Source organism: Oryctolagus cuniculus, chromosome 20 (genome assembly GCF_051225735.1).
Source record: "Oryctolagus cuniculus isolate XC-2025 breed Fujian yellow rabbit chromosome 20, ASM5122573v1, whole genome shotgun sequence".
Lineage (NCBI taxonomy): Eukaryota > Metazoa > Chordata > Mammalia > Lagomorpha > Leporidae > Oryctolagus > Oryctolagus cuniculus.
In genome coordinates, this window is record NC_142886.1 from 50195847 (window position 1) to 50210335 (window position 14489).

General features: G+C 48.3%; 1 protein-coding gene across 17 annotated transcripts in view; it reads left to right on the forward strand.

The window, feature by feature from the left end:
* Positions 1–14489, forward strand: part of TECPR2 (tectonin beta-propeller repeat containing 2) — a 121239-nt gene that overhangs the window by 86131 nt on the left and 20619 nt on the right. For 15 of the 17 annotated variants that reach the window (XM_051834821.3, XM_051834827.3, XM_051834816.3 and 12 more), the window contains one exon: positions 6662–6810. In XM_051834821.3, coding sequence (XP_051690781.3) covers positions 6662–6810 — 149 coding nt within the window. Of the gene's footprint in view, positions 1–6661; positions 6811–8696; positions 8834–14489 lie in introns of all 17 variants that reach the window. The other 2 variants (XR_007915142.3, XM_051834825.3) reach the window with 1 other exon arrangement.

The window sequence follows — 14489 nt, forward strand, 5'->3', positions numbered from 1 at the left end:
GTGGTATCGGGTTGTAGATTTAGGTGTTTAATTCATTTTGAGTGGATTTTTGTGTAAGGTGTAAGGCATGGGCCCTGCCTCATACTTCTGCGTTTGGAAATCCAATTTTCCCAGCACCATTTGCCATATTGGAAACCTCCTTTGTCAAAAATAAGTTGGTTGTAGATGCATGGGTTGATTCCTGGTGTATCCATTCTGTTCCATTGGTCTAGCCATCTGTTTTTGTACCAGTACCAGGTTGATTCAATTATAACTGCCCCATGGTGTATCTTCAAATCTGGTATTGTGATGTCTTCAGCTTTGTTTTTGTTATGTAGGATTGTTTTAGCTATTCAGGGTCTCCTGTGTTTCTGTATGAATTTCAGCATCATTTTTTCTGTCTCTGAGTAGAATGTCCTTGGTATTTTGATTGATATTGCATTGAATCTGTAAATTACTTTTGGAAGTATGGACATTTTGATGATATCAGTTCTTCCAATTCATGAACGTGGAAGATTTTTCCATTTTTTGTGTCTGAGTGGTGGGTGCCCACGCCCTCCACATAGACCCAGTGTCCCTCTAATTTGCGTGGAGTTTCCTCTGCTGTTTTCTTCTTAACTCTTCCCTGAAATCCACTCTCCACACTTTTGTTAAAACTATCTTCCGCTAGATGAGAGCAGTACGCTTCTTCCCATTCTGCCATATTGGAAACCTCAAAGATTTATTTATTTATTTGAAAGACAGAGATACAGAGAGAGAGGGAGAGACAGAGAGAATGGTTTTCCACTTCCACCCACTGGTTCACTCCCCAAATGGTCACCATGGCCAGAACTGAGCCGGTCTGGAGCCAGGAGCCAGGAGCTTCTTCTGGTCTCCCACATGGGTGCGGGTACCCAAGCACTTGGACCATCTTCCGCTGTGTTCCCAGGCCATAAAAAGAAAGCTAGATCGGAAGTGGAGCTGCCGGGACTTGAACTGGCGCCCACATGAGATGCCAGCACTGCAGGTGGAGGCTTAACCTACTACAGCACAGTTCCGGCTCTGCACACACATTGTTTTCACTGGTGTTCACCCACAGAGGACGCAGGGGCTGTGCAGGCAGGGATCAGACGCTTGGCTGCAGTCCATGCCCAGTAGGATTTTCGGATGTCAGGGAAGGTTGCTGTTACTTGGAACTGTGGGCTGTGCAGTTCGACTCTATTTGGTCATCTTACTTGTAATCGGAGATGAAGCTGCCTGACAGGTAAATACAAGATGGCCTCTCAGGACCCCTCCCGCCCCCAGTTGCCGTTCACCTGAGGGGGTGTGAGGCAGAAGGTGGTGGTGTACAGAAGCTGCTGCCGGCTGTGGCTTCCGTGGAGTCCTCTCTGCGGCCCTCTGCTCTGCTGGCAGAGTTCTGAGCTGAAAACACACACCAGAAGAGTCTTCTGGTGGTGGCCGCGGTGCTCCGAGGCCCTCCCCGAGAGCCAGACGTGTGCTGCCGCGGGGAGAGGGCAGGGCACGGCCATCGTGGCTTCTGGAATGCCGTCAGTCCTCCAGATCGCAGACAGAAATTTCAGTTTCAAGAACGACTTTAGTAAAGTAACAAGTGATAAATATGATTTTTATCTTTAAGAAAAAATTGCCAAGTCAGTTGTTGCTTTGATATTAAATTAAGGGCTGGGCATTTGGTGCAGCTTTTAGGGCCCCAAGTCTCGGCTCTGCTTCCCATTCCACACCCAGGAGGCAGCAAGTGGCAGCTCAGACACTTGGTCCCTGCCATCCGTCGGGGAGACCCAGACTGAATTCCTGCTCCCCACTTCTGCCTCACCCGGCCCAGCTATTGCAGGCATTTATGGAGTGAATGAACGGATGAGAGGTCTCTCTCTACCCCTCTCTCTCTGCCATTCAAATAAAAGTAAAATTTAAAGTGTTAAAATAATTTTAATAATTATCTAGTGAGCCCGGTTGTAGAGGCTGACTGTAGAACTCTGCAGGGTGTATTATGATCCTCATTCTGGGGAGAAGATTTGCGTCACTAGCAGATACCTAAGATGCTCATGACACTCCATTTCCCAGAGACATAAATATGCTTTATGTCAGACGTTGGGGTGTTTAGCACACTAATGCAATTTTAATATAATTCATCTGGTCACAGCATTTAATGAAGAAATACTCAGTGTCAGTTTCTGTTTTTAAATAATGAATGGGATTATGCACTAAGTTATGTAGGAAAGTGTTTTACAAATAGTAAAACACCACATAAATGCCACTATTTTTTCTAAAATATGTTTTAAAAGTAATCCCAAATGGAAAATATTGCTTTTTTGAATGAACTAGTAAAAACTAGTAAACTACTTTTTTTTTTAATTGGGAGAAGAAAATGTCAGTGTCTGGTGGTCAGGCTGGGTGATGCTTTGGTAACAAGCCCGACGTCAGTGACTCCACACGGTGAGCGGTGACTTCTTGCTCCCACGAAGGCGGCAGGCGGCTGTCCGTGTGTCCATCTGGTGTCCTCGGGGCCAGAGATCCTCCAGATGGTAGCTTGCTGATCCTGCCTGCTCCACTCTGCGGCTCCCTTCCTGGTCTCTGCAGCATAGGAGGAGCTGAAGGCCCCACAGTGGCTCGTGCTTCAGTTCAGTTCAGAACTGACAGGAGTTCCATGGCCAGAGCTCGTCGCTGGTCTCTGCCCAGCGCCCAGGGAGCATGAGGGAGCCGTGGAGTGTTTGAGCAGGCAGTAGCCATTCCGTGCATCCTGACCATCCTCCTGTGGCGCAGAATCCATGCAGCCTGGATGAGGGAAGTCCTAGATGAGATGTGTTCATTCTGATTTGTGCTTTCACACTGAGATGTGTGTCCCACCAGCCTTTTCTGTTTGTCTAAAAGAACGCTCACCTTGTCATGGAAACTCCATGTCCTACTGGCAGTATTGTTAGCCACTTCCAACTCTGACGCACCAGCCCCTGGTTTGTTTTGTTTTTTTGTTTGTTTGTTTGTTTGTTTGTTTTGTTTTGTTTTGTTTTTTAAGATTTATTTTAGGGGAACAGGCTCTGTGGCACAAGAGATTAATCCTCCGCCTGTGGTGCTGGCATCCCATATGAGAGTCGATTCTGGTCCCTGCTGCTCCTCTTCCAATCCAGCTCTCTGCTATGGCCTGGGAAAGCAGTAGAAGATGGCCCAAGTCCTTGGGCCCCTGCACCTGCGTGGGAGACCTGGAAGAAGCTCCTGGCTTCTGGCTTCAGATTGGCACAGCTGCAGTCGTTGTGGCCATCTAGGGAGTGAACCAGAGGATGGAAGATCTCTGTCTCTGTCTTTGCCTCTGCCTCTCTGTAACTCTGCCTTTCAAATAAATATTTATTTGAAAGATCTACAGAGAGAGGTAGAGATAGAGAGAGGTCTTCCACCTACTGGTTCACTCCCCAATGGCTGCAACAGCCAGAGCTGAGCTGATCTGAAGACAGGAGCCTGGAGCTTCCTGTGTGTGTTCCACTTGGGACATCTTCCACTCCTTTCCCAGGCCGTTAACTGGAAGTACAGCAGCAGGAACTCAAACTGGCTTCCATGTGGGGTGCTGTTGCTGCAGGCTGGGGCTTTAACCTGCTGCGCCACAGTGCAGGCCCCTGGCTCCTGTTTTTGTCACCATGTGACAGCATCACTACCTGCTGCTTGTAGATCCTCATCGGGCAGGATGAAGACTCCAGCATAAAACTGGTTTTTAATTAGCATGTCTTTACTGTTGAACATAATGTAATTTGTAATTTTTTTCTATATATTTATTTATTTGAGAGGTAGAATTACAGATGGTGTGAGGGAGAGACAGAGAAAAAGGTCTGCTGTCCATCGGCTCACTCCCCAGTGGCCGCAACAGCCGGAGCTTCTTCCCGGTCTCCCATGCAGGTACAGGGGCCCAAGGACTTAGGCCGTCCTCTACTGCTTTCCTAGGCCATATCAGAGAACTGGATTGGAAGACGAACAGCCGGGACTAGAACCACCGCCCATATGGGATGCTGGCACTGCAGGTGGAGGATTAACCTGTGCCATGGTGCCGGCTCCAATTTTTTCTTTTAAGATTTTTATTTATTTACTTGAAAGACAGAGTTACAAAGAGAGAGGGAGACACAGAGAGATCCTCCATCCAGGGTTCACTCACCAAATGACTACAACGGCCAGGACTGGGCCAGGCCAAAGTGAGAAGCTTCAGTCTGGGTCTCCCATGTGGGTGGCGGGAGCCTAAGCATTCAGGCCATCTTCCGCTGCTTTCCTAGACACATTAGCAGGAGCTGGAAGAGAAATGAAACCAGTACCCTTGTAGGATACTGGCTTTGTAGGCGGTGGCTTAACCCACTATATGCTAGTGCCAACCCTGCAAATCTTTTTTTTTTTTTTTGGACAGGCAGAGTTAGACAGTGAGAGACTGAGAGAAAAGTCTTCCTTTTTCTGTTGGTTCACTCCCCAAGTGGCTGCTACGGCCAGTGTGTTGTGACCGATGCATTGCGCTGATCCAAAGCCAGGAGCCAGGTGCTTCCTCCTGGTCTCCCATGCGAGTGCAGGGCCCAAGGACCTGGGCCACTATCCGCTGCACTCCCAGGCCATGGCAGAGAGCTGGACTGCAAGAGGAGCAACCGGGACAGAATCGGCGCCCCAACCGGGACTAGATCCCAGGGTGCCAGCACTGCAGGCGGAGGATTAGCCTAGTGAACCATGGCGCTGGCCTTTCCAAATCTTGTTATAAGTAAGGTTGGGGCTGGCACTGCGGCACAACAGGTTAAACCACAGCCTGCAGTGCTGGCATCCTGTTTGGGTGCTGGTTCAAGTACTTGCTGCTCCACTTCTGATCCAACTCCCTGCTACGGGCCTGGGAAAGTAGCAGAAAATGGCCCAAGCCCCTGGGCTTCTGCACCCACGTAGGAGACCGGAAGGAACCTCCTGGCTCCTGGCTCCTGGCTCTGGCCTGGCCCAGCCCTAGTCGTTGCAGCCATTTGGGGAGTGAACCAGTGGATGGAAGATCTCTCTCTTTCTGTCTCTCCTTCTCTCTCTCTGTAATTCTGCCTCTCAAATAAATAAATCTTGAAAAACAAATTAAGTTTAGCATTCCAAGGAATCTACTTGAATCCCATAGTAAGACATTGTATACAAGAACAAGACGGGGCCAGTACCGCGGCTCACGTGGCTAATCCTCCACCTGCGGTGCAGGCACCCCGGGTTCCAGTCCCGGTCGGGGTGCCGGATTCTGTCCTGATTGCTCCTCTTCTAGTCCAGCTCTCTGCTGTGGCCCGGGAAGGCAGTGGAGGATGGCCCAAGTGCTTGGGCCCTGCACCCACATGGGAGACCAGGAGGAAGCACCTGACTCCTGGCTTCAGATCGGCGCAGCGCTGGCCATGGCAGCCATTTGGGGGGTAAACCAACGGCAAAAGGAAGACCTTTCTCTCTGTCTCTCTCACTAACTCTGTCAAAAAAAATTTATTTATTTGAGAGGCAGAGTTAGAGAGGGAGAGACAAAAAAAGGTCTTCCATCTGCTGATTTACTCCCCAAATGGCCACAATGGCTGGAGCTTAGCCAATCCAAAGCCAGGAACCCGGAGCTTCTTCTGGGTCTCCCACATGGGTTCAGGGGCCCAATGCTTGTCCCGTCCCCCTTGTCTTTCCCAGGAGCATTAGCAGGGAGCTGGAAGTAGAGCAGCCAGGACTTGAACCGGTGCCCATATGGGATGCCGGCTTGCGCAAGCAGAAGCTTAACCCATTACATTAACCACAGCACTGGTCCTAAATGAATTCTTTAAAATGGGCAAAATACTTGAATGGGCACTCCACAACATAAGATACACAAATGGCTCAGTAAAATATTCTCAGCATCATTCATCAGCAGGGAAATCCAAGTGAAAACCAAGACAAGCGCAGACTTCACACGTGAAGAAGGTGCACAGGTGAGCAGGGAGGGTTTGCATCCGCTGCTGTGAGCAGGTGCAGTGGGACAGCACTGAGGAGACCGGCAGTTTCCTGAACTGTGAGATGTTTATCTACTTTATGGCCCAGCAATTCCACCGCTACACGTTTATTTAAGGAAAAGTGGACATGGCCCCGATGCCCATCAGCAGGTGAATGGACATGCTAGCTGTGGTATTTACATGCAGTGGAGTAATACAGAAGTAAAAGGAGTGGCACCACGGCTAAATGTCACATTGTTCTGGGCGAAGGAAGCAGAGGGAAATGTGTATTGTGGTTCTCGTTATGTGGCCCTGCAAATAGACTGAACTGACCTGTGGTGATAGAAATCAGTGCAGTGGGGCTGGCAGTTAGTCTAGCAGGTACATTAGAGGACCTGGGTTTGATTCCCAGCTCCAGTTGCTGTCTTCAGCTTCCTTCTAGTAAGATCCTGAGTGGCAGTAGGATCCACACTGTTGTCAGTGCTGGGTGCTTTGGGGCACAGGCTGATGGAACTTGGGCTGTTCTGCCCACGGCCTGGAACAGGTGGTGCCTTGACAGGTGAAGAGGTGTCCAGAGGCCTTTGTCACTCCTGTGTCACGGTGTTCCCAAGCCCAGTCAGGTACGCTCATGGGTCAGTTGACTCTGCATCAGAGTTCCTCTGGGAGTGCAGCCTCATTCCTCCCTTTGAAGTAGAAAATCAAAGTTCACAGATTAAATGAAAGATGAGTCATTCTACAAAAGTTATTACAATATGTACTGCTCCTTTATTTGTCTTCAGGGGCTGTAAAACTGACGAGCCTGGCGTGTGGAAATCAGCACATCTGGGCGTGCGATTCCAGGGGCGGGGTCTACTTCCGCGTAGGAACCCAGCCTCTCAATCCCAGTCTGATGCTTCCGGCCTGGATCATGATCGAGCCACCTGTCCAGGTAAGCCAGGTTCAGTGGTGGGAACTTGCTTCGAGGTGAGGTGGGAGGTGTTAGGATCTGTTCCTGGGGACGGGGACCACAGCCTCTCTGGAGTGGGCCCCAGAGTCAGTGTCGGCCCATGCGGGAAGTTGATCGTTGTGATGTTCAGAGCTGAGCACATTAAAGATTATTTGAGCCACCACTTGGATTTTTTTTCTCCTTAAAAATATTTTATTTCTGATGTTTTACAAAATGAACATCATTTTTTAGAAATGTCAAGCAATACCCAAAAGCATAAAGAAATTGATAGTCACTTAAGATTCTTGCCATGAAGTTAGTGTTCGTTCCATCTGCATTTTTCTGAGTGCCTCTTTTGCTTTGGGGAGAAACTCTCAGCTTCCTGATCACCCCATCCCTCCCCAACTCCTGCCTTATTTCTCTTTACCGTGTATTCTACATGGTTTATTATTTTTTTAAATATTAATTTATTTATTTGAAAGAGTTACTCAGAGAGAGGAGAGGCAGAGAGAAAGAGGTCCTCCATCTGCTGATTCACTCCCCAACTGGCCGCAACAGCCAGAGCTGCACTAATCCAAAGCAAGGAACCAGCAGGCTCTTCTGGGTCTCCCATGTGTGTGCAGAGGCCCAAGGACTTGGGCCATCTTTCAATGCTTTCCCAGGCAGTAGCAGAGAGCTGGATCAGAAGTGAAGCAGCCGGGACCCGAACCTGTGCCCACATGGTATGTCGGCACTGGAGGTGGCAGCTTTACCCACTACGCCACAGCGCCGGCCCATTCTTATTGTCTTGAAATCACAAGCAGATCAGATTTCAGGGCATTATTAGCTACCCTTGAATATCTACTAGGCTTGGTTCCAGGGCTAAGTATATTTGCATTGAAATTTATAATTAGGGGCTGTGATTTAATAGGAGTTATTTACTCAGACTCCTGCTAGTCTCTGTTTTGTGACTTTATTGGCAGACATGGGGCAGGAGAGATTAGTCATTGAACAAAGAACCCTGAAATGGAGACAGGAAAGAAAGAAGAGTTTGGGCAAATGCCTTTGTGTGAATCTCATATGTTGGCCACCAGGAGCCCTCAGGGATGTGGCCACAGAGGCAGAGGCAGAGGCAGGAGTGCAGGGCAGGGCATGGGGACACCAGTCCCGTGGACACTGGCGTGATGTGATGGGAGACCTTACCTGGAAGTCAGGATGCTTGGTGCCATGCCACAGGGAGCCGCGCGTCCTCACTGGTAGCTCTTCCTTCTCCACGTTATGCAGGGAGCAGGTTGGATTTGGGATGGCACCACCTTGTGAATGGTGTAGCAGACATGCAGTGGCGTGTAATGAATTGTGGTACCCCCGTGCTTTTCCTCTGCACGCGGGGAGAACAGACGGTGGCACCAGGGCAGCCACCGCCCCACAGAGGGGGACAGCACCGCTGGTGTGCAGTGATGATAGAAAGCAAGCTGACCTGCAGTTAGTGTCGTGGTTCTCAGACTCTCTGGTCACCTTCACCCAAGGGGGCTCATTGTCCATCTGGTCACCTTCACCCAAGGGGGCTCATTGTCCATCTGGTCACCTTCACCCAAGGGGGCTCATTGTCCATCTGGTCACCTTCACCCAAGGGGGCTCATTGTCCATTGTCAACATGCTTCTTTATGTTCTCTTACGATAGTTTTACATTGCTTCTTCAAAAGTTGTAATTCAAGGGTGGACGTTGTGGCACAGCAGGCTATGCTGCCACTGGGGACACTCACATCTCATATCAGCGTGCCTGGTTCGAGTCCCACCTCCACTTCAATCCAGCTTCCTGCTAAACTGCACCCTGGGGTGTAACACATGATGGCTCAAGTGGTTGTTAGTGGAGTTACAGTTGTGCAACCATCACCATCACCCCATTCCAGACATTGTCGTCACTCCCCCAAGAAGCACCTAACCCATCAGCAGCTGCTCCCTTTCCTCCTGGAGCCTCCAGCCCTCAGCCATGGCAGACACTGACCTGTTTTCTCTTACTATGGATTTGCTGCTCCGGGCATTGCATGTAAGTGGGGTCCCATGGGGCCTTTTCTGTCCACTTAGTATCGTGTCGTAGCCTGATCAGTTCTTCATGATTGAATGACGTTCTGATGGAAGACCAGACCATGTTTTCTTTATCTGTTTGTTGCGCTGAAGGACCTTTGGGTTGTTCTACTTCCAGCTACTGTGAATAATGCTACTGTGAACATTTGAGTACAAATTGTAAACATGGTTTCATTCCAATTGGTATATGCCTGTAAATGGAATTGCGGGAGCATGGGGATTCTGTTTAACTTTTGAAAAAAATATTTATTAGAAAGGTAGAGTGACAGAGAGGGAGAGACTGTCCATCTGCTCTTTCACTCTTCACGTGTCTGCAATAGCCAGCGCTAGACCAGACTGAAGCCGGGAGTCCTTGGGCCGTCACCTGTTGCCACCCAGGCACATTAGCAAGAAGCTGGATCAGAAGCAGAGTAGCTGGGACTCACACTGGTCTGTGATCGTACATGGGATGAAGGCATCCCAGGTGACAGCTTAACCCTCTGCCCCACAGCTCCTGTCCCCTGTTTAACTTTTCAAGAAACTGCCAGATTGGTTTCTACTCATTTTACATTCCACCAGAAGCATGTGAGGATCCAAATTTTTCTATACTCTCATTCCCCCAATTTTTTTTTTAACTCTAGTCATCCTAGTAGGTATGAAGTGATATCTCATTATGGTTTTGATTTGCATTTACCTAATGATTAATGATATTCTACACCTTTTTGTGTGGCTTGTTGGTCATTTTTATATATTCTTTTTTTAAAAATTTATTTGTTGGGGCCCAGCCCTGTGGCATAGTGGGTAAAGCCAACGCCTGCAGTGCCGGCATCCCATATGGGCACTGGTTCAAGTCCCAGTTGCTCCACTTCCAATCCAGCTCTCTGCTGTGGCCTGGGAAAGCAGTGCAGTGGAGGATGGCCCAGGTCCTTGGGCCCCTGCACCCTCGTGGGAGACCCAGAAGAGGCTCCAGGCTCCTGGCTTTGGATCAGCACAGCTCCTGCCGTTGCAGCCATCTGGGGAGTGAACCAGTGGATGGAAGACCTCTCTCTTTCTTTCTCTCTCTCTGCCTCTCTCTCTCTGCCTCTGCCTCTCTGTAACTCTGCCTTTCAAATGAACAAATTAAAAAAATATTTATTTTTTTTGAAAGAGTTACAAGAGTGAGAGAGAGATAGGTATCTTCCATCTGCTGGTTCACTCCCCAAATGGCCATGATGATCAGGGCTCAGGAACCAGAAGCTTCATCTAGTCTCCCATGTCAGCAGGGGCCCAAGCAATTAGCCATCTTCTGCTTGGCCAGGTGCTTCAGCTGGGAGCTAAATAGAAAGTGGAGCAAACAGGACTCCACCTAGCATCCTTCTGGAATGCCAGCATTGCAGGCAGCAGCTTTACCCACTATGCCACAACACCAGCCCCAGTATATATTCTTTTTTTTATTATTTAAGGTTTACTTTATTTATTTGAAAGACAGAGTTACAGAGAGAGATAGAGACAGAGACATCCACTGGTTCACTCCCAAGATGGCCACAAGGGCTGGAGCTAAGCTGATCTGAAGCCAGGAGCCTCCTCCAAGTCTCCCACGTGGGTGTAGGGGCCCAAGCACCTGGGCCATCCTCCACTGCACTCCCGGGCCACAGCAAAGAGCTGGACTGGAAGAGGAGCAACTGGGACTAGAACCTGGCGCCCATGTGGGATGCCAGCACCACAGGCGGAGGATTAACCAAGTGAGCCACGGCGCTGGCCCCAAGGGTGTATTTTTGTGTTTTTTTTTTGTTTTGGTTTTTTTTTGTTTTGGTTTTTTTTAATGACATTCGGTTTACTTATTTTTCTTTGCACTCTTGGTGTCCTATGTAAGAATTGTTGCTTGATTTAAAGTCACAGATTTATATTTTCCTTTAGGAGTTTTATAGTTGTAGGAGTTTTATAGTTGTAGGTGTTTATCCATTTTCAGTTAATTTTTTTTTTTGACAAGCAGAGTTGGACAGTGAGAGAGAGAGAGAAAGGTCTTCCTTCCGTTGGTTCACCCCACAAATGGCCTCTATGGCCAGCACGCTGTGGCGATCCAAAGCCAGGAGCCAGGTGCTTCCTTTTGGTTTCCCATTCAGGTGCAGGACCCAAGGACCTGGGCCATCCTCCACTGCCCTCCGAGGCCACAGCAGAGAGCTGGCCTGGAAGAGGGGCAACCGGGACAGAATCTGACACTCCAACCGGTACTAGAACCCTAGGTGCCAGCAAGTGAGCTGTGGTGCCGGCCTTTTTTTTTTTTTTTTTGGGGGGGGGGGGGACAAGTTAATTTTTGTATCTGGTGTAAGATAAGTGTTAAAAATCATTCTTTCCCGTGTGGCTCTCCAATCTGTACCAGCACCATTTACTAAGAAGAGTGTTTTTCTTCATTAAATTGTTTATACACTCTTGTCAAAACCAATTGATCATAAATATGAAGGTTTATTAGTGGACTCCTAGTTCTGTTCAGTGATCTGTATGTCTCTCCCAATGCTGTGCTGTCCTGATTTCTTAACTGTGTCATATACTTTGAAATCAGAAAGTATGAGTTTGCCAGCTTTTTCAAGATTATTTTGGCTACCCAGAGCACCTGCTATATCCATGTGAATTTCAGGATGTGTTTGTCAGTTCCTGCTCCCTCCTGCAAAAAAAAAAAAAAAAAAAAAAAAAAAAAAAAAAAAAAAACAGTTGAGAGTTTGAAAAGAATTGCAGTTAATCTGTGGCTGCTTCTGGCAAGTGGTACCAGCTCCCTGCCGCTAAGTCTTCCCGTCTAGGAACATGGGATGTCTTTCTGCTTGTTTAGGTCTTTAGTTCCCTTCAACAGTGCTCTGTAGTTCTTGGAGTATGTGTGTTGTACGTCGTTTGCTAAATGTGCTCCTAAGTCCTGTATTGTTGGTGCTAGTGTAAAGAGAATTGTTTCTACATTTTGCTCTTAGATCGCGTATTGCTACTGTAGATTTCTGTGTATTGTTTCGTCACTGACAACCTTGTTCACCTTGTTTGCTACATCTATCTAATAACATTTTGTAGATTTCTTAGAATTTCGTATGTATTAATACAAGATCATGTCTACCAATAGAAACAATTTTACTCTTCCTTCCCTGTCTGGATGGCTTTTATTTCATTGTTGTTCTGACTGTAACTTCCAGAAGGAAGTAGCAGGAGTGAGCATTCTCTCCTTGTTGCTGATCTTAGGGGAGAGCATCTACTCTTCTACCGTGAGGTGTGATGTTAGCTGTGTGTTTTAGAGGTTTACTTTATTTACTTGAAAGGTAGAGTTAGAGAGAGAGATCATTCCCCAAGTGGCCACCAAGAGCCAGGAGCTTTATCCTGGTCTCCCACAACCCATATGGAACCCGCAGAGGTCCAAGCACTTGGGTCATCCTCCCCTGCTTTCCCAGGCACATTAGCAGGGAACTGGATTAGAAGTAGAGCAGGGGCCAACGCTGTGGCTCAGCGGGTTAACGCCCTGGCCTGAAACGCCGGCATCCCATATGGGTGCTGGTTCAAGACCCAGCTGCTCCACTTCCGATCCAGCTCTCCGCTATGGCCTGGGAAAGCAGTAGAAGATGGCCCAACTCCTTGGGCCCCTGCACCCGCGAGGGAGACCTGGAAGAAGCTCCTGGCTTCTTGCTTTGGATTGGCACAGCTCTGGCCGTTGCAACCATCTAGGGAGTGAACCAGCAGGTGGAAGACCTCACTCTCTCTCTGCCTTTCCTCTCTCTGTGTAATGCTAACTTTCAAATAAATAAACCTAAAAAAAAAAAAAAAAAAAAAAAAAGTGGAGCAGCCAGAGCTTGAATCAGCGTCCATATGGGATGCTGGCAACACAGGCAGCAGCTTAACCCATTATGCCACAGTGCAGGCCCCAGCTGTGTGGTCTTTAAAGATACTCTTTATGGGGCCCGTTGGCTATGGTGCAGCAAGCTAAAGGCCCTGGGCTGCAGCACCAGCGTCCCATATGGGCTCCGGTTCAGGTCGTGGCTGCTCCACTTCCTATCCAGCTCCCTGCTAATGGGCCTGGGAAAGCAGCGGAGGATGCCCCAAGCCCTTCAGCCCCTGAACCCACGTGGGAGACCCAGATTGGCCCAGCTCTGGCCATTGTGGCCATTTGGAGAGTGAACCAGTGGATGGAAAACCTCTCTCTCTGTGTGTCTCTAACTCTCTTTGTAACTCTGTCTTTCAAATAAATAAAATCTTAAAAAAAAAAAAAGAATACTCTTTATTTGGTTAGGTTTCCTTCTATTCTTGTTTGTTAAATGTTTAGTTGTGAGAAAGTGTTGGGTTTTGTCATGCTTTTTCTGCTTCTAGTAAGATAATCATGTGGGCTCTTTATAAATACATTACAAATGGCCGGCGCCGTGGCTCACTAGGCTAATCCTCCGCCTGCGGCACCAGCACACCGGGTTCTAGTCCCGGTCGGGGCGCCGGATTCTGTCCTGGTTGCCCCTCTTCCAGGCCAGCTCTCTGCTGTGGCCAGGGAGTGCAGTGGAGGATGGCCCAAGTGCTTGGGCCCTGCACCTGCGTGGGAGACTGGGAGAGGCACCTGGCTCTTGGCTTCAGATCCAGCCACAGCAGCCATTGTGGGGTGAACCAACAGAAAAGGAAGACCTTTCTCTCTGTTTCTCTCACTGTCCACTCTGCCTGTCCAAAAATAAATAAATAAATACAATATAATACAATACATTGACTGAGTTACATGTGCTTAACCGCATTTTCATTCCTGGGACAAATCTTACTTAGTAGTAGCGTAAAAATCCTTGTAAATGTTGCAAGATTTGGTTTGCTGGTGTTTTTGGTTTTTTTTGTTTTTGTTTTTGTTTTGACAGGCAGAGTGGACAGTGAGAAAGAGAGACAGAGAGAAAGGTCTTCCTTTGCTGTTGGTTCACCCTCCAATCAACACCGCGCTGATCCGATGGCAGGAGCCAGGTACTTACCCTGGTCTCCCATGGGGTGCAGGGCCCAAGCACTTGGGCCATCCTCCACTGCACTCCCTGGCCACAGCAGAGAGTTGGCCTGGAAGAGAGCCAACCGGGACAGAATCCAGCACCCCAACTGGGACTAGAACCCGTTGTGCGGGTGCCGCAAGGCGGAGGATTAGCCTAGTGAGCCGCGGCGCCGGCTGGTTTGCTGGTATTTTATTGAGAATTTTTGTGTCTGTATTCAGGAGGGATATCAGCCTTTGGTTTTCTGGTCATGTGTTTGATTTTGGTATCTGGCATGATAGAGCATATTGGGAATTATGCTCTATTTTTTGGAGAAGTTTGTGAAGGATTGGTGTTGATTTTTTTTTAAGCCTTTGTGAGAATTCATCAACATACCCATGTCAACACAAGCTTTTCTTTGAGGGAAGCTTTTGTGTTTTTTGTTTCGTTTAGTTTTTAAAGATTTATTTATTTATTTGAAAGAGTTACAGAGAGAGAGAGAGATCTTCCATCTGCTGGTTCCCTCTCTAATGGCTATAATTGCTAGGGCTAGACCAGGCCAAAACCAGGTCTCCCACATGGTAGCAGGGGTCCAAGGACTTGGGCTGTCTTCCATTACTTTCCAGGCATCTTAGCAGGGAGCTGGATCAGAAATGGAGCAGCCAAGGACATGAGCTGGTGCTCATATGGGATGCCAGCATCACACGTGGTGGC